At 48.6% G+C, this 20,722-nt stretch overlaps 1 protein-coding gene across 1 annotated transcript in view; it reads right to left on the bottom strand.

Annotated features, from left to right (window-relative positions):
• Nucleotides 1-1,930: 1,930 nt before the first annotated feature.
• Nucleotides 1,931-20,722, bottom strand: part of PLPP4 (phospholipid phosphatase 4) — a 126,051-nt gene continuing 107,259 nt past the window's right edge. Inside the window, exons 6-7 of the mRNA XM_049645850.1 lie at nt 13,496-13,666; nt 1,931-2,474 (exon numbers count right to left, since the gene is read on the bottom strand). Of these exons, the coding sequence (XP_049501807.1) occupies nt 2,275-2,474; nt 13,496-13,666 (371 nt within the window). The 3' untranslated portion in view covers nt 1,931-2,274. The remainder of the gene's footprint in view (nt 2,475-13,495; nt 13,667-20,722) is intronic.

Below are 20,722 nucleotides of genomic sequence, written 5' to 3'. Positions count from 1 at the left end.
ACTTTTCAGAATCCTTCCATTTATCTGTAAATGTAAGTTATTTACATTAAATTTCCATTTCATGGCCCAGCATTTGAAGTCATCAGTAATAAAGTGTAACTCTCACTTTTGTCCCGCCTGTTAAGCAGAGCTCTGGTAACTACAGAATCAAAGAAGTATCTGAGGGGCGCCCGGGTGGCTCAGTCGGTTGAGCGTCCGACTTCAGCTCAGGTCATGATCTCGTGGTCCGTGAGTTCGAGCCCCGCGTCGGGCTCTGGGCTGATGGCTCGGAGCCTGGAGCCTGCTTCCGATTCTGTGTCTCCCTCTCTCTCTGCCCCTCCCCCGTTCATGCTCTGTCTCTCTCTGTCTCAGAAATAAATAAAACGTTAAAAATATATATATATATGAACTGTAACTTTTTTTTTTAATAGCATCAAAGGATCCTTCTCTTGCGTTGTTATTTGTGACTATATTTTTGAAAATTGTAAACACTTAGTTGAATCAGATTATTTGATTTCCTAATTTTACATGAATTTTAGCCCCGGATTTTAAATCATGTCATACAGATTGCTATGGTTTCGCTTCTAAAGTATATCGCATGTGTTTTCTGAGTTGCTTGTGAGTGTAGCTGCCGTGGTTTTTAGAAATCAAGAGTCTGGCTGTGGATGAAAGGCAACTCAAGCCTTCCCTCCCCCCACCCCACCTCACGACGGGAGGGTCACCCCACGGCTCTGTGCTGACCCCAATTTGGAAGGACCGCAGCTGGAGAGGGCTGCACAGGGGCTCATTTGTAAAAGGTCTTCACAAGGCGGTATGTGCACCCGGGGGCTGAGCTCACGGTATAGACAGCTAATCGAAAACATCCTGATGGTTCTAACTGGCACACTCAGCCCAGAGCTGCTCGGGTGATAATTTGTACAGCCACTCGAGTCTTTGCAGACAGAGGCAGTCTGTTACTGCAACTGCTGCAAAGTGTCAGTCTTTAGTCATCAAAGACGCACCCCTTCGCAGCAGGCCCAGGAACCGGGAGAACCGCGGGGTGCGTCTGAGCAGAACCGAATGGAGGGAAGGCTCACTGCTTTGAAAAGAACAAACTGGCCAAGGAGCAGCACGGTCTGCCCTCGGATGGCCAAGGTCCTCGGCTGGCTGAGCTAAAACGGCATTCTTGACTCTGTTCCGGTGCTTTCTACCGGAGCCCCGTCATGTGGAAATGCCACCTGCCAGACAGGAGGGGGGAACACGCCGCTGTTTAAAGAAGACCTTCTGGCAGAGTCCTGCCACACTCGGGTCCTCAAGGGGAAAGGTCCTACCCTGAAGCTGCTTCTTACTGCCAGAGGTCACCCGGCCATCCCCTGGAAAGGATCTGGTGCTCGCCAGCCCTCAGACAACTGCAGCGACCCCCTCTCCATACTGGCACTCAGGCATCTCTGTTTTCACTGTACTGGGTGAAGTCACTTGTGTGAAGCCGTTCACCTCATTTCCTTCTAAATTCAATGATTTAAGAACCCTGGAGGGGCGCCCAGGTGGCTCAGTCCTTTAAGCATCCAACTCCGGCTCAGGCCATGATCTCACGATTCGTGAGTTCGAGCCCCGCACCAGGCTCTGCACTGATGGCGTGGAGCCTGCTTGGGATTCTCTCTCTCTCTCCCTCTCTCTGCTCCTTGCTTGCTTGCTCCCTCTCTCTCTCTCAAAAATACATAAATAAACTTAAAAAAAATAAAAGAAGAAGAACCCTGGAAAGACTAAGACAGGAGCCCTAAGCTTCAGCTCCATTTCAGAGACGTCTGCTATGATAGGCTGACCTTTCAGAAAGTTTCCAAGTTCAGCACCTAGAATGACCTACAGCCAGAGCTGGCTTTGGACCAGCTGCCCACGCTGGCCTCAGCTGTGAAACACACCACGTCTTGGAATGACTTTTGCTGCCCTGGACAGCTGACACCACGTCTTCCAGCTTGGAGGCTTTATTACGTTTCACGACCATGAAAACATAGGACGGTGGCTATTACAGCAAACACTGAGGACAAAGGAATGGACCGAGTTGCACCCACCCTCCCCTGGCAGCCTCCTTCCCCACGTCTCTCAGAGACTGTCCCTGCGTCCTTCCTTTGCAAACTCAAGAAAGTTGAAAGGAGACATTGAAAGTAGCAGGAATGCCATCGGCCAGATGGAAGCAGAGGGATAACTTTGAGGAACAGTTGATGAAAAACACACTACAGAAAACCTCTCCTACTGCGTTGTGATGCCGGGGTGGAAGAGTGTGCCCTGGGCTCAGCGTCCATCCTCCCGAGACCGCAGTCATACGGGGCCTTCGGTGATGCCCTCCAGAGGCATGCTGGGCGCGCTGTCCCCTGTGGGCCGCTCATCTTTCTTCAGCGACGTCGGGACTCGGAGGCTGACGTACGGTTTGTGACAAGCTGTGTTGGCCAGAGGGGGGTAGTGCTGTCTGTAGCAAATGTACGCAAAAATGAGGCCAATGACTCCACCCACAAAAGAATCTAGGCAGAAAGAGCAAAACGGGAGACACGTGTTACGATTCATTCGTATGTGGCCAGTTACGTTTTCCAGAAAGCGCTTTTCCCACCTGCTGCGGTGACTGGTTTGCTTGCCGGGCCCCCTGAAAGACCACAAGAAAGAGAAATCATGCTAGAGGTACAGATCTTGGTGGCCTCTCCAGATCTTTTCACGTCTAGAACTTAAAGATCCCTTTAAAATGTTCACTTGATTCCTTCCGATGTCTTTATTTTTTTGTTTTTTTAATTTTTTTTTCAACGTTTTTTATTTATTTTTGGGACAGAGAGAGACAGAGCATGAACGGGGGAGGGGCAGAGAGAGAGGGAGACACAGAATCGGAAACAGGCTCCAGGCTCCGAGCCGTCAGCCCAGAGCCTGATGCGGGGCTCGAACTCACGGACCGCGAGATCGTGACCTGGCTGAAGTCGGACGCTTAACCGACTGCGCCACCCAGGCGCCCCCCTTCCGATGTCTTTAATATGCGTTTGAGCACCGCACGAACTCAGATTTGCATTCTCGAATTTCGAAATCAATTCTAGATTCTGGAAGGAGTCCAGCCACCTCTACAGGATCTAGATACCTGTGATTTCTGGTTCTTCTGCAAGTTTCCACTAGAGACCTGCAGAATCGCTGGCGTGTTACAGACACCCGTCGAGCAGGCAGTCTCTGCCTCGTGGGAAGTGATTTTCCAGGGAAGAAATGAACCTTCTGAGTCACAAAGTGAAGAAAACATTTTATGACACACCAGGATCGCCGACTCAACAGATCTCTGGTGTGAGAATCCCAATCCCCCTAACATCTCGTCAAGTTGAGGGGCCGAGGGGGACAGAGGAGGCAAAAAAAACAAAAAACAAAAAACAAAACAAAACAAAAAAAAAACCATCTACAGGCAGAACAGGTACCTACACGATTGGGGCAGCCCCCTTGCTAAGAAGGCATTCAGCTGGGGGTGCCTGGGTGGCTCAGTCAGTTAAGCGTCCCACTTCGGCTCAGGTCACGATCTCCTGGTTCATGAGTTCGAGCCCCATGTCGGGCTCTGTGCTGACCAGCTCGGAACCTGGAGCCTGCTTGGGATTCCGTGCCTCCCTCTCTCTCTGCCCCTCCCCTGCTCGCACTGTCTCTCTCTCTCCTTCAAAAATAAACATGAGAATTTTTTTAAAAATTAAAAAAAAAAGAAGGCATTCAGCTGATGACCCACAGCGACCCCATGAATGCAGCCCACCCCAACAACCCTCATTTGGTGTGTGTATGCATGTGCGTTGCACTTTAAACTGTGTCTATAGATTATTCTTGCCAAAAAGACCCCAGACCCTTCCGGAGGCTGCTGCCTGGGGGTTTCCTCTTCCGCGTTTACCATCTTGTTGGACTGCACACACCTCCTATAGGCAGACAGCATCGTGAACTCCTGAGTGGGGTCACAAGGCATAAGTAACGGAATTAAATCAAGTTCCTCAAAAGGAGAAGCTCTTCCCATTGCCTGTGACCGGCAGCCTCTAAAAATGTGCCAGGACTCAAGGGCTCAAGGTCGGAGAGTTGGCACTATTGTTTTGTGTTTCCTCTAACCCCAGGGAAGAGCCCCGCGGGGGCATTATTTTTATCAGGGTCTGAAATGACCCAGGACATCTGCATTTGAGCCTCTGACTGCTGAACGGACCAAATAACAAAACCCACAGATAATGTCATTTGGCTTTCCATTTTCCGGGGCGCAGCATCCCCCTGGGTACACCACTGTCCACAGGACATCGAATCGTTCTGAGTATGGGTTCCCTAGGCTGACGGCAAGGCGAGTGGCAAGTCCCGGCCATGCTGTCTTCCCATTTCGTTGAAAGAGCGGACAGGGGTATCACAGGTCCGCCAGAGTCATTAGAAAAAATAAGGGCAACGCAAGGTCTAGGCAAGCCGCCTTCTCAGCCAAGCCATCTGGGGCTTTATTACAAAGGTGGTGAACAAGGGCCAAAAAAGGACTTACTTTATGAGGGAGACGGCCATCAAGTGCCTCGAGTGGGCTATTGGTATTTTGATGAAATCAACACTCACGTCCTGTAGGGCATGTGCTGACAGAAAAGCGGGCAGCGGACAAACAGGCCTTTATTAAGGGAAAAACCACTTGGGATGGATTTTACCCTAACTATGGTAGCATGGGACCAGAGGGTTCGAAAGGGGAATGCACGGATCTCCGTGTCCCTGAAGTACGAAATAGCGGAGTCTCTTTACTCAGCATCAATGTCATGTGTATGTGCTGCACAGGTATCAGGGGTCAGGCGTGATGTCTGGTCCCAGGGCACGAGGTTGAATACAACGTACACATCCACAGTCCTAAGGGGCCGGATGGACACTAAACAGTGACAGCCTTATCAGTGAGCTGCCGCTGTGCCATATGCCATGAAGGAGAAGTGAGGGTCTGTGAGGTCGCCCAGTGGAGTAGCCTGGGCTGGTCTGGACTGGGGGAGTCTCACCAAGGACATGGCCCACGGGCCAGCCGTGCAGGATAAGTAGGCGTGACCCGGGGGGGAAGTGGGCAGTGGAGACAGGGAGGGCACCTGCAGTCTTCCAGGCAGAGGAAAGAAGGAAGGGGCTTGGCAAATTTGGGTACCTGAGAGAAGGATTATCTTTTACCTGGTGGTGTCTTCGTAATCCTGCAGGACATACGACCATGAGGTATTCCAACTTCAAAAAAAAAAAAAAAAAAAAAGGCAGGAAGGTGTCTGGGGGGTGGCTCAGTTGGTTAAGTGACTGACTCTTGATCTTGGCTCAGGTCATGACCTCACGGTTTGTGAGTTCGAGCCCTGTGTCCAGCTCCATGCTGTGAGCATGGATTCTCTCTCTCCCTCTCTCTGCCCCTCTCAGCTCACACTTGCTCTCTCAAAATAAATAAATAAACTTAAAAAGAATAAGGGGCGCCTGGGTGGCTCAGTCGGTTAAGCGTCCGACTTCGGCTCAGGTCATGATTTCACGGTTCATGGGTTCGAGCCCCACGTCGGGCTCTGTGCTGACAGCTCGGAGCCTGGAGCCTGCTTCAGATTCTGTCTCCCTCTCTCTCTGCTCCTCCGCCACTGGTGCTCTGTCTCTCTCACAAAAACAAATATTAAAAAAACTAAGTTGACCGTGAGGTATTCACATACCCTCAGGTAATACGGACACTCAGCAAGGAGCAGGGACCCCACGGGCTTTCTGGGCTGCCGTGTGTGCATACTTCTTAACCTATACCCACCACCCAGTATTGACTTCCCCTTGACAACCTCCCTCATCTTCGTTTCCAAGGGCCCAGCAGTTCTTAGTAAATGTTTGGTGAATGGACACGTGCCGAACAGCACTGACAAGACGCACTAGAGAATCGACATGACCAGCCACAAAAAGCCACATATACTGTGATTCTATGAATGCGCAATGCCCAGAATAAGGAAGTCCATCGAAAAAAAAGGAAGATTAGTGGTTGCCAGGAGCTGGGGTAGGGGTTTCTTTCTGGGGTGAAGAAAATTTCCTGGAATTAGATAGTGGTGATGGCTGCACAACTCTGAACATACTAAAAATCACTTTAAAGGGAATGAACTACAAGTTATGAATCATACGTCAACAAAACTCTTTAGAAAGTCGGGGGAGGGAAGCAACACCAGATGGGCTCCAACGGTGGTAGAAATCAGGCAACCTGGATTTGATTCCCACTCATAAAATGGGCCCCCACCCCCTTCTCATGAGGTCAAAGGACAGGACAGCCTCTCTCTGGGTCTGGCAAATGGAAGTGCCAGGACATCCTGGCCGTGCTCACTTGGTCTGGCACAAATAAGCAGAAAGGCTTCTGAAGATGCACTGTCAAGCCCCCTGGGGGAGCAAACACATCTCTCTGTTGCCATGGCAACATCCAAGCTCACTAAGCTGGCCTCACTTGGGCCCTTGTATGCCTTGGGCTGTATGACCCAGGATACCAGGGTAAAAATTAGCTCTGACAAACTCAACAAGCCCACATGACGATTTCTGCCATTCCGCCACAATGGACTTGTGGAATGAAGTTTCCCGTTTTTGTGACTTTGAGTCTCTAAGAAAGAACTTTCAGAGCACAGAGGGTGCGTGTTCCATCCGGTATGCTGGCAGCCGCAGTGTGGTCTCCCTCAGTACCACACCTCCCGTGAGGGACATGCCCAGCACACAGGCACAAGAGGCCGGATGAATGAATGAGTGAATGTTTAAGGTGTAATTGTTTGGTTCATTTTTAAAGGAAAAGAACTTGCAGAGGAAAGGTTAATTTTAATAAAACCAGTGTGAAGAAAAACACAGTACTGGTAAGAAAGGAACATGATTTAGTTAATATCATTCATTCATTCATTCATTCATTCATTCAACACATTTACTGGACACTGTTATGAGCTGAATTGGTGGCTCCCCACCCTGCGGGGGGAAAAAAAAAAAAGATATGTTGAAGTCCTCATTGCAGTTTTCAGAATGTGACTTTATTTGGATACAGAGTCCGTGTAGGGGTCATCAAGTTAAAAGGAGATCATGAGAGTGGGCTCTAACCTAATATGACTGGTGTTCTGGTAAAAGGGTAAATTTGAACACAAAGACAGACACACAGAAGGGAAGAGAGTGTGAAGAAACACAAGGAAAACACTGGGGGCACAGATTGGAATTATGCTGCCATAAGCCAAGGTGCATCTGGGGCTACCAGAAGCCAGAAGAGGGGAAGGATCTTACCCTACCGGTGTCAGCGGGAGTGTGGCCCTTCTCACACCCTGATTTTGGACTTCTAGCCTCCAGAAAGAACTGTGAGACACTTTCTATTGTTCTAAGCCACTCAGTTTATGGCACTTTGTTACAAGAGTCCTAGGAACCTAACACAAGTACCCACCATGTGCCATGCCAACGAAAGAGACAAAAATCTCTGCCCACATGGAGATTAGACTCCAGTGCAGAGTCCACAAACTAGGGCAACTATTTAGTTATATATTGTCCATAGCTGCTTCCACACTGCTACAGCCAAATCCAGGAGCTGGGACAGAGAGTGTATGGCCTACTTAAAGCCTAAGAGATTTACTATCTGACCCTTTACAGAAAAAGTCTGCAGACTTCTGGTCTAGTGGATAAGGACAGACAATAATCAATACATAATAAGCTACTTAGTTCATCAGGCAGTGATAAATGAGCAAGATAAGAGCGCTAGGAAGCTCGGAGGAAGGGCTGCCAAATCACCAGAGTGACCATCACAAGATGTCCTCAGCCAGAATGTAATGCTTGAGTCAAGGTCAGGAGGGGGAAGGGAACAAGCCACATCTACAGAGGAAGTTGGATTCTAGAAATATTTTGAAGACAGAGCCCATAAGAGAAACCAGAGACAGTGAGAGAAAGCAGAGGGGGGAAGAATTCCTTGGAGTGAAGTAAAGCAAGGTTATCAGTGAGCCTTTTTGAGCAGCCACCATCCATCTTCCCTGGGACCTGAGCAACAGGGGAAGGCCAGGGCTAACCTGGAGGCCCTGACTCACACTCCCTTTGGCCTGGCCCAAACGCTGTCCAGTGGGTTCTGATGGGAGGGAGCAGGGTGACTTGGGGCTGCAGACTGCCCAGCCCTCCTACGGGGCAGCTAGGGTAGGAAGACAGAGATGGGCAGACTCATAAGCCATTGAGGATTGGAGGCTCCCAGACCCCGACCAACGTTCGGCAGCTGATGAGGAGTGTGAATGCAGACCCCACTACAGAGGGCAGCCGACAGTGGAGGAAAAAGGAGCCGAGATCAGTTCACTCCAGACCAAGGATATGCATGGGAGAGTATCAGTGCTTCTGTCCTATGGAAGGCTGGTGGGGTTCTGGTAGGAATAGTAATATAGTTCCAAGGGGTCCTTTTCAAGTCACTTTGCTCAGAGACTGCTTCTGACAGCCCAAGGAAACAAATGGTTAAGAGCGTGTATCCCTCAACTATGTGTATGTGGGGGATGGGGGGCAGAGGTAGCAGCCTCTGCCTCACTTTTTAGTGTGACACCTGAATAGTCCAGCAAAGTGCCCCTACCTCCCAACCACCTCGTCTTCACATCTAATAACCTCAAGTCTGGTAACTACACAAAAATTCATTTCAAATCACAGACGCTTCACAGCCCAGTAAGGGAAATGTCGTGAAGGCAGAGGCAGCCATCTTGAAAACTTCAGCCCGCTCAAATATGGCATCCGTGACTGACAAGGATGCTTTCTAACTTGGGCTGGTTGGGAATGAAGGGCCCTTTCTCCCCTGGAGACCCATTTTCCTGTATTTCATTCAGAGGGAGATGCTCTTTCTTAGAATGAAACACCATACAAGTAAGCAGGGCTGCTGAGAATGACATTACAACTAAAGAAACCAGTGTCGGTTACCCCCAAAGGTGGAGTCACATAAGGAAAGCCTGGATCCAGATACAGGAATTTGAGGGCAGCGTATTATGCCCATTCACATAACAAACTATAATTCTTGCCACTCCCAGCTGTCATACTTCACTGACTAGAAAACATGAACACACAACACTATGAGTTGAGGCAGAAGGAAGTTCAGTAAGATGCTCTTCTCCTTCTTTATATTTTTTTCCACATATATTTTTCTTAGCACGGGAATTCCATAAATTTTAACTCTTGAAAACACATGACTAATCACAAAGGTAAACCTCTTTACGAGGTGCTGGGTTTTATAGTCAGCATCACCCACAAAACTCTGCCAGTTGACCTGGAAGCCAGCATGTCACAAAACACGGAGAACTTCAGCCACACACAGATTTGCTACCCATCTAGCTGGTTTTATTTCTGAAAAAGTCCTGCTAAATGTTTCACGTGCCCCTTCCTGCCATGGCCCGTGCCCTCCATTTTCTTCACTTAATAAAACAACAGGCTGGTATATTTAGAGTGCAGCTGGGAAGACGGAAAAGACAAGAAGGGTGTTGACAACAGAAAACAACAATGATGATGAAAAGAGTAAGGCATTTGCGATTATGAGCTATATTGGATAAGAATATGTAATTGAGTAACTGGACGTACTTCTCCATTAGGCACGGTTGTATAAATCAAAATGGAAATGGACTCGTAAAAATCTCATCATACTAATGTTATTAACTAAAGTCTATAATGAGAGAAATTCATGTTTTGCTGATGCCTATGGGGCCCCATGTGAATTCCCATCATAATGGACGGCCCCTGCCCATGGTCACTGGGCAGGCTCAGTCTGTGAAGAAAAACAACAACCTATTTATCTCCATCAGGAATCCTGCCTCAAACAGCCACCCCCACACTGTCTATCCCTTCTCCAAGCTGGAAACCTTGGAGGCCTCCTTGATTACTCCCTCAATAAGTGAGTGTTTACTGAATAAAATTTCCCACTCATTGAACACTGCTACTTTATTTTTTAGAGAGACAGAGCGGGGAGAGTGTGCGTGTGAGAGGAGGAAAAAGACAGAAGGATGGAGGGAAGAAGGGAGAGAGAGAGAGAGAGAGAGAGAGAGAGAGAGAGAGAATGGATCTTAAGCAGGCTCCACCCTCAGCATGGAGCCTGAGTTGGATGCTCAACTGACTGAGTCATGCAGGCACCTCGAACACTACTGCTTCTTAACACATAATAAGGGAGGAAAAGCGGGGGGCTGAGGTACACCGTAGATCAGGGGTTCTCGACCTCAGCAGCAGCCATCTGGGGCTGGATAGGTCTTTGTTGTGAGGAAGACATGATCTTGTACATTGTAAGATGTTCAGTAGCATCCCTGGCCTCCCCCCACTAGGTGCCAGGAGCAATCACCATTACCACCACCCCCAGCTGTACAAAAAGAAACTTCCACACATTGCTAAGTGTTCCCTGGGAGGTACAGCAGTCACCCCTCTGTTGAGACCACTGGTGTAGAGAGTGACAGATGGCCTCATAAAGGGGAGTTCAGGTAAAATGAACCGGACTTGTTTCAGAGCCCATTAAAGAATCCAAGGAAGGGCACAGTCCTCTCCTGGCTAATTCTAGGGGTAGCAATTGAACAGATGATGGCACAGGTGAACTGGTACTTGACCCACAGCAATGACCTGTACCAATGGACATCGATGTACCATGTACACTCAGTTTTGCCTGACTGCCATGGAGGTCTACCGTGACAGGTTGCTTTGCCCCTCAGGTGTGGCCCTAAACGTCGTGGAACGTAAATTCTATTGCTTCACTTGCCCATCAGCCCACAGAGCATTAATATCCTCCTTCTACTGCTCCAAGTCCCTCTGTGTGCCAGGTGGATGAGATGGGTCTGAAGCCCTGATGCCAGCAGGCCTTTGATGCACCAGCTGCGTCATGAGTCTACCACTTTGACAAAGCCTAGGACTGTGAGTCTTCATCCTTCCATGACGCACCAGCCATACCAAGGTCATGAGGACCAAAACTATTTCAGAGAGGCCAACCTCACGTCTTCGGGTTTCAGGACAAGATTGCTGCATGAAGGCTCTTCCTGCCTTCCAAGATGAAGCAGCGGTCTATTCCATTGTGAAACCCTTAATTGTTTCTCAAATCCAAAGTGACTGAATAAACGTGCACGCCAAGGATTCATAGCTTACAAATAGACCATGTTCCCTTCCAAGCACAACCAGGCCTGACCCTGCTTAGCTTCCGAGATCAGACGGGATCGGGCACATTCCAAAGGATATAAAAATGCTGACTCAAAGGGGCATACGCACCCCAATGTTTATAGCAGCACTATCAACAATAGCCAAATTATGGAATGAGCCCAAATGGCCATCAACTGATGAATGGATAAAGAAGATGCAGTGTGTGTGTGTGTGTGTGTATGTATACACACACACACACACACACACACACACACACACACACACAATGGAATACTACTCAGTGATGAAAAAGAATGAAATCTTGCCATTTACAACAACGTGGATGGAACTAGCATGTATTATGCTAAGCGAAATAAGTCAGTCCGAGAAAGATAAATATCATTTGTGGGATTTAAGAAACATGCCAGATGAACATAGGGGAAGAAAAGGAAAAATAAGAAAAACAGAGAGGGAGGCAAGCCATTAGAGACTCTTAAATACAGAGAACAAACAGCATTGCTGGAAGGGTGTTGGCTGGGGGGATGGGCTAAATGGGTGATGGCCATTAAGGAGGGCACTTGTTGGGATGAGCACTGGGTGTTACATGGTAAGTGATGAATCACTAAATTCTACTCCTGAAACCATTATTATGCTATATGTTAACTAACTTGGATTTAAATTTTAAAAGAAATAGACCATGTTCCAAAAATACATCTGCCTCTAAATCACTTGTTTGGGCAACACAACATATCCTTCTTTAGAAACAATGCACGAAGAGACAACAAAACCAGTTTGCATTTGTGTAATATGTTTTCACTTACAAAGTACATTCAGATCCATTATTTCATTCAGTCTGTGAAATAGCATGTGAAATATGTGGGGGTTGTTGTTTCCAAGTTCAGAAGAAGAAACTTCAGTTTGCAAGGGATATAAATGAAAAGCAGTCCATAAGACACCATCCAGGCCATGATGTTCTTGACCCACAAGGACCCTGGGGAAATGCCCTCATCATCTGGACAACAACGATTCTGTTGGAAAATATTCCCGGGCGCCGTGGGCATGCCCTTCTGCTGTTGACTCAGCGACTCTCTCTCTCTGTTTCCCTTCCATGATGCAGCTCTGTGTTATCCAGAACTTCATCCAAGTCATCGATAAAAGTAGACCACAAGGGAGGGCGCGGGACCCAGCATTATGGCTTCTAGTGGCTTCCCCATCAGGAGGGCCTCAAGACCCTGAACTGCACTTGATGCATCTACCTGTCCAGACCATGCATCAGCCTCCGTTTCCCCTACACTCTTCACTCCCAGCTCCAAGCTGCTGCTAGAGGCTCATGAAGCCCAGAGTGCGAGCTCTAGGAGGGTGGTGGGTGGAGCTGAGGTTGGGGAAGGAGCAAGAGAATCCAGAGAAGATGTCCATTTAGGAGCCCCCCTCACCTCTGGCCTCATCTGCTGCCTCAGGACCACTGGAATGCATAGCTAGGATGAGGTGAGGAGGGCACAGAACCACAGGCAGCGGAGACAGAAAAGGAGGAGGAGGGGAACCGCCTGGTGGCAGCAGGAACCAGGCAAGAAGAGGAGGGACAAGCCCCAGGCCGATCGTGGAAAGCCACACGGATGGGGAATCTGGTTTGGGGCACATATAATTCAGTTTGCTTAAAGCTGACACACTGGCGCTCCTCCCCAAAGCTCCTCAGACTTCATCAGAAACAAAAGACTTGCATGCTAACGCAGACTCCTGGCCACCACTCAAGACCTACCCCCAGAGTCGGCCTCCCAACTCAGGGTGGCCTGCTCCAGGTGATGTGAGGATTGCCCGGCAGGAAACACGGCCCTAGATCCTGCGCTCCTGGCCACCCCACGTCCTCTGGACATCACCTCTGTGTCTGCTCCCTGCTTGCTGTGACAGGTGCAGGCCGTGAGCTGCAGCTTATCTGTAGGAGGAGACGGCGTGGTTTAGTCTTATTCCAGTCCCTCACTTGTTTTGTGTTATTTTCACTCTTCTCGGGTATTTCAGGAGTCGTATGTATAGGTAAGCTTCACCACAGCCTTGGAGCAGCTGCTCAGAACGTGGCTGGCACGGATGCCCGGGCTGGACACATCTTTTGGAAGTGTCACTGTGGTGAGAAATACGTCCTTGCGTGACAGATGTGAGATGTGACGGGAGCCCCAAATCACCTGGCACTAAGTCTGCAGGCTGAGGCAAGTGATCTGGCAGGGAAATCACAGTTGGGTCTGAGGCCGCGGGTCTGCCGTCCCGGCAGGACCTGAGCACGGAGGAGACGGTGGGGCTCCGAGTCTGTACCCAGCAAGGGCAGTATGAAGGTCAGAGCTCCCTTGAACAGGCATGTTTTCTTGAAAACTGCAGCTCCTGTTATTTCAGCCTCCTCTGGTCTGACAGTGGGAGCTTGGTTCTCCCTGAATAGGTGCCTTGCTATACCCATCCCTGCAGGACGGTGTCAGACAACCATGGGGACGGGCCCCGGGCAGGGACTCACCTTGCCAGTGATGCTTGTAGTCACACATGCGGGACAGGGCAATCATCATGGCGCAGTATAGGGGCAAGATGGCGGCACAGAGCCGCCAGCTCTTCCCCCGCCCACTCTCAGTGAAGCAGTGCAGCTTGCCAGCCAAGTAGAACGTCGTGAAGCCAAGGCCAGAAAAGGCAACTGCCAAAGAGAAACAGCAGGTGTTACTCCAGCAGGCGGTAACGGTGGCAGGGACGCGGCACACACCGGGCATCCTATCTACCATCTTGCGCGCCCCAGGGCCAAGGCATGCTGGCACCAGGCACCATCTAGGCAATCTGTGCTCTTGCTAGAACCACGCTGGTATGAAACTTTTAACAACCAGAGTGGCTTTCCAGGCTTGTGTGTGATCAAAATCTTTTCCTTTTCTTTCTCTCTCTCTTTCTTTCTTTTTCTTTTCTTTCTTTCTTTCTTTCTTTCTTTCTTTCTTTCTTTCTTTCTCTTCCTCTCACTCAACAATGATTTAATGGGCATCTACTGTGTGCTAGATGAGCACTACTCTAGGTGGCGGAACAACAAAGCGCATCAGATCCTTTCTCCGTGTCAAGGGGCTCACGGTCTGGTTGAAAGGCATAGCCATGTTAAGAGAGAATTTTAATATAATGCGTTGAGTTCCATAAGGAAAACATGGTGCATGGAACACAAGACCGTGATGGTTGCTTAGATGGGAAGGGTGAGGGAAAGGAAGGGATTTGGGGCTTGGTGGCGTTCACTGAGATGGAGCTGCGTGGGATGCGTCCGATGGAGAAGACGGCGATGAGAAATGCCTTGTTTTCGTCCAGAAATTAGGGTTATTGATACTTAGAATTGCAAAGACCATCCTGACTATGCCAAGCCCATGGTCAAAAGCGTGGAGGCCGGGTGTAGCATATATAATCCCCAAACTTTTCATCCAGTCAGGTTTAAAACACAGTTGGAACTCAGTGAGGTTTAGAGGGGGTCTTCTGTGGGTTTACAAGAATGGCCCTCCCCCCCTGGCTGTTCACGGAGTCACCTGAAAAACTTAGGAAGCTTTACAAAATACTGGCCGCCAGGTCTTGCTGCCAGATATCCTGTTGGTGATGGTCTACTGGTCTGGAGCATGTGTATGAGTGTGAGTGTGCAAGAGTGCATGTGTAGGTGGGAGTGTATGCATATATATGAGTGTGTACGTACAGGTGCTGTGTGTGAGGATGTATGTACATATGTGTGTATGTATTAGTGTGTGCGTATATGTGAATCGTGTGAATATGTGAGTGTGTATAAGTGTGTGAGTGTATACAAACATGTATATGTACGAGGGTGTATGTGTGCACGTGTGCAACTGTGTGTGTGTGTTGTGTAAGTGTGTGCATGTCAGTAGGTGTATATGTGTATATTATGAGTGTGTGTGTATGTATGTGTGTGTATGTGAATGTGAGTGTGTATGTATGTATACGTATGAGTATGTGTGTGAGTAAACGTGAGTGTGGGAGTGTGTACGTGCATACTCCCCAAGTCATTCTAACGTCAGCCAGGATTGTGCTTAGGGCGCTATCGTGGAAGCCGCAGCCCCTGCCTTCTCCAGACACCAGCCTAATCAAAACGTTCCTCTTGCTGGGACAATGTTCCTGGGGGGCAGAGCTCCTTGGTAACTAGCCCACACAGGGACTTGGTAAAACCGGGACTTGCAAACACTCCGGATGCCAGGATGCCGGTGACTTTGAGAGACTGCCCGAAGCCCGAGCAGAAGCCCTGAGTTTGTTACAGATGCAGAACGTCAGGCCTGCCCAGACCCGCTGAGCCAGACTCTGCATTTTGTAAGGTCCATAAGTGACCTACGTGCACCCTCAAGTCTGAGAAGGCCTGGCCTGAAACACAGTCATCCTCTTTATAACACATCTCTAAGAGTCATACAAGAATATGGAGTGTTCTAGAAGATATTCTGGTCGAGTTACAGACATTTCTGAATAATGATTAGCACTTAAATAAACAACAAAGCAGTGCCAATACATACTGAATATTCTGTTTGAAATGAGAATACGTAAGGGGCTTCACTGTCCAGGCCTGTTCTACATTTTTGCTGGGGTGGAAGGTTTTTAAGTGATTCATGGGCATTCCAAGGTGGCCCCATTTGGCTACCATTCTCTCAAGCACAATGGGTTCTTAATTTCCTGTCCTTGCCCACACTGCTGTTTCTTCTATTCATTTATACTCTCCCCTGAGGTCCCAGAGTAGGAGGGAGATGCTGGACAGTTGTCTCTGGTGGGTACTGGCCTCATCCTGAATTCTTACAGGCGAGTAATGGACTTTATTCAAACCAGACAGTGTAGCAAGTCTATCTGGCTGATTACACGGAGCGCAGGAGCCTAAAAGAACTGCCCTGGGGCTGTGTGAAGTTATGGATGAAAGTCTCCAAGATTTCAATCAGAGAGGCAGCTCTACGTGCTGCCAAACTGGCATCTCTTGGGAAAAGAAACGGAAAACAAAAAAGTCAACGAGTACGAGGGGAATGATGAGCAGGAGTTTGTATGTGTCTCCATAAACAAAACTGGTTTGGAGACTTTACGACGGACATGTCCCAGCTCAGGCAGCCAATGCCTCGAGGCACAAGATGGGCAAGGGAAGGGGCTGCTGAAAACCCTCCAAGGTCAAGAACTGGGGTGGGTGGCTCTAGGCCAGACCCTCAGCCTACACTGGACCACCTCCCTGTCCCCCAGGAACTCAAATTTGGCCAGCTTCAGCAGTGGTGGGCTGGGACCCAGTCTTCGGCAGGCAGGTAAAATGACCTCTGTCCCATGTCATGGGACTCATGCTACAGCCCTCGGGAGTGCTGGAGTGTCTGCTTCTCTGAAAAGGAGCAGCCATTCCAAGGCATATCTTTAAAGGCTGGGCTCCACAGTCCAGACCCTTGGCCACCCAGCAGCCTCTGCTCTTCTTTCACACATCCTACTGGGCCTTTGGGCAGTATTTTTTTTTTTTAATTAAAAAAATCTTTTTAACGTTTATTTATTTTTGAGAAACAGAGAGACAGAGTGCAAGTGAGGGAGGGGCACAGAGAGAGGGAGACACAGAATCCGAAGCAGGCTCCAGGCTCCGAGCTGCCAGCACAGAGCCTGACGCGGGTCTCGAACTCATGAACTGTGAGATCATGACCTGAGTCGACGTTGGACGCTTAACTGACTGAGCCACCCAGGCGCCCCCGGGCAGTATTTTTAAAGCAGCGCTGTGTGCCATTGCTTTGCTAGGTGACATGGCAGGCTCCAGTTTCATGCTAAACCTTATGCTTGTCGCTTTCTCAGTGACATTTATACAGCGGTTGAGCCAGCAGAACGTCCTTTGGCAGAGAGCTTCTGGGGCTCCGCCTTGCGGCCAGGGAGGCCCATCTGAACCACGGACACTATGGCCACTTTGCATTCCTGCTTTTCCAAAAGCTGTCTGGATAAGAACCAGGTTCTGCGAAATCACACTGAACTCATGTGATCCCACATTTTGTTCTGCACTGCCTCCTGTGAGGCTGGGGGTTTGTGATGAGAATGTAATCTTCTGGGAGCCTTCCAGCCCTGAGATCCTGGGGCTCCCCAAGGCTCAGATTCAATTTGACTGGGAGAAAAACAAAACTGGGAAGTTTTTAAAGAAATGCTTTCCAAGGCTAGCCAAGCAACCAACACCCTATTCTCTCAAAGAAACGTGCACTTTTGAGACACTGCAGGGCTGGACAGCCTTTCGTGCTCGTGTGGAACAGGTGACACCCTGTGCATTCTGTCTGCCCTTCCCCTTGGACATTGCCCCCATTTCTAGCATGATTAAGGAATGGAGCTGAGAACAGAGCTTTCAAGGCTGTGGACATTTCAGAAGATGACGATCATAGAATAGGGTAAATGCGTTCATATTTTGCTAACATTATGGACAACAGAAATATGATCAGAACACTCCCAAGCCAGTGGGCAAGGGGATACTGAGACTCTACCTGTCCTTGGGGGCTCTGAATTGATTCACTTTCCAAAGTCTGAAACACACACACACACACACACACACACACACACACACACACACACACAGAGCAATCTATGGGATAGAGCATACACCCCTTGCTTTCAGAGCCCGTGGCGGGTTTTCTTAGCTGGAAATAGTCGATTGTAAATATTTATATGTTGATCTGGCTGTGAAAAGCAAAGATGTTCTTGGAGCCTCTAAACTAGGAAGCAGATGAAAGAGGATGATTTCCCGACCCTGTTTCTGGCGCTTTCAATGCTCGCTTGGCTGTGGTCAATGAGAGGAGATAAGCAAAGCGTCACAATACAAGCTGCCCGTCCAGGACGTGACGCGAGGCACATCCCCTGAACAGGGCTCTCTGACTGCCTGGTGATTTTGAAAAGGAATCACTGATTCTTCTCCCAGGCTACACAGGTGAATTGCCATAGGTTTATGAGTCTCCCTTTGCAAAGAAAGTTCTATTTATTTAGCTAGCTTAGATGAAATAATGTGGCTTGCCTTTCCTCCCCAGTTGACTTTTAAACCAAGTGGAAGACCTTTGGACCCCAATGATTGCAAGAAATAAAACTGGCACCAAAAAAAAAAGAAAAATCTTTCAAAATAAATGAGATAAGAAGCAAGGGGACAGATCCTGCTTTTCATGTTGTGCTTTCCATTTGTGCCCTTTTTAATAAATTTCTCCCAAACTGATCATTCCTGGCACCAAAAATGGAATTGCACCCTGATGAGGTCATCTGTACAAATTTTCCATTTTATGATGCTCAAAGTGTTAGTATTTTCTTTTTCAAGAGAGAGAAGGGCAAGACCAGGTGGCTGAATAAATCTTAATACTGAAAGGTGCTTTGAGGAGAATGCACCCCTACAAGACCATCTCTACAAGACCATCCAAAAGCAGCACGTGGGAACAAACCTGCACACTCCTTACAAGCAGGACAGTGCAGCTGGCAGAGATCTGGGTTCTCACCGTGGCTCTGCCATTAACTGAATACACGAGACTGGGCAAGTCACTTTCCCTCTCTGGGACTCGGTTTGCTCTGTAAAATGAGAGACTGAACCACAGGGGCCACCAGGTCAGAGAGGAAACATGAGTCAAGTAGTTGGATATTAGAGGTGACTTTGTGCAGCAGAAAACCTTCCTGGTCTGTCTTTTATTATTCCACTGTTGCTAGATACTCAGATAAGAAACACTTCACTTTCTGAAAACATCAACGGCTCATCGTGATGGTGAATGCCAACTAACACCTGGCCTCACTATTGAGCGACAATTGGGAGTGGGGAGGACTGGAGAAAATGGGAGAACACCTGCCTGTTTAGAGATGCAGCCTTCCCTGTACAGCAGCCGGTGTCTGCCACGTAGAGACGTGGGCTCTGTGTTCCTAGAAGTTTCGATCTTCTAGCACAGGAGGGAAATCCCGAAGTTGACGGTAAATGTCTCCATTTTAAAATATGAACAACTCATCAAAAATTACGACGGTGCAGACCAAGCGAGCCTGGTGGGTGGGCCAACAGGGCAGGATCCACAGACTACTGGTCTGATGGCTCACCTGACCGCTGCCTTCCAGCACCAGCGGTCTACTGTTAAATGACCCTCTAAGCCTGAGCTGAAAATTACAAGTCAACTTGTCCCTGCTCCCCACACCACAGCAAAGAAGCACTTGAGTTTGCGATGATTTTTGTTTATTTTTTTTTAACGTTTATTTATTTTTGAGACAGGGAGAGATAGAGCATGAACGGGGGAGGGTCAGAGAGAGAGGGAGACACAGAATCTGAAACGGGCTCCAGGCTCTGAGCTGTCAGCACAGAGCCTGATGCGAGGCTCGAACTCACAAACCCCGAGATCATGACCTGAGCCAAAGTCGGACGCTTAACCGACTGAGCCACCCAGGCGCCCCGCGATGATTTTCGTTTAAACCAACAGCAACACCATTTTAAGCTGGGCAGGGGATTTGGGGACTAGACAATCCATTGAACAGCAGGGACTACAGACAGTCCCCGACTTACAATGGTTCAACTTATATTTTTTGACTTTATAATGGTGGGAAAGAGATATGCATTCAGTAGAAACTGTACTTTGATTTTTCAATGTTGTCCTTTCCCCATGTTTGTGACATGTGATACGATCTTCCCTCGTGATGCTCGGCCGCCCAGTCAGCCCCGCGCTCCCCAGAGCAAGCAACCGGCACACGGCCATCCTGTTCTTCACTTTCAGTGCAGTGTTCAACAAATCCCGGGAGATATTCAACACTTGATTACAAAATACGCTTTGTGTTAGATGATTTTGTCCAGCTGTAGACTAATATAAGTGTTCTGAGCACATTCAAGGGGAGTGGAGTGGGGAGGGGGGGGTCTAGGCTAAGCTATGAGGTTTTAGTAGGTCAGGTGCATTCAGTGCATTTTCAACTTAATGGTATTTTCAACTTACCACGGGCTTATCGTGACATAACCCCATCATAAGTTAAGGAAAGGCTGTATTGTGTGCTGTTGAAGAGTGCGGGCTTTTGAGGCAAACCCATGTGGTGTTCAGCTCTGCCACTTAACTCCCATAGAAGCTCACCTCTTGGGGTCTCCGGTTCCTTGTTTGTGCAATAGGATTTGCAGCACTTGACTTACAAAGTGATCTTGCAAGTCAGTTAACGAGGAACTGTAAAATGCTTAGTGTAGCACCTGCCGCCAAGCGATCTCCTGCCTAAGCCTGCTGGCTACAGCAGCAGCTGCTGTGCATTGTCTTGCACAGGAATGGTCCATTCTGCAAGAGAAGCCTTCCCCAAGTCTACTTTGTCATCTGCAGCTCTTTAGTTATATAACTGCATGCTTGCTTGGAGAGAATTCTGGGGCTGGGTATTCAGGCTGTTACAATTCTGCAGCCTCCAAGGCTCTCAGCAGAGATAAAATGATCTTAGCTGGTAAAATGAACAAACCTGAAGACTCAGTGAGATGAGTCAGTGGATATATCTTTCTGATCCCACTTTGAGGAATGCCTGAAGCTCTCAGATGAGAGGATCGGAGAGCCAGGAGGCCATGCCCCCATGCTAAGTGACCCATCACGTAGCTTTTTTCCTAGGATTCCACAGTAACAAGCTTCACTGTGTTAGAATCTACTGTAATGTCCCCGTGGCCCCAAATCCCTTAATGTGACTAGTTTCTCATTCATAGTTTCAATTTCATAGTTTCTCAATTTACAGTTCAGCCTAGCCAAGATGCCTGCTCTGTTTTCTATTTTAGGACAAGTGAGATTCATTAATA

This window comes from Panthera uncia, chromosome D2 (genome assembly GCF_023721935.1).
Source record: "Panthera uncia isolate 11264 chromosome D2, Puncia_PCG_1.0, whole genome shotgun sequence".
In the NCBI taxonomy this organism is placed as follows: domain Eukaryota; kingdom Metazoa; phylum Chordata; class Mammalia; order Carnivora; family Felidae; genus Panthera; species Panthera uncia.
This window is presented reverse-complemented; position numbering and strand designations above follow the sequence as displayed.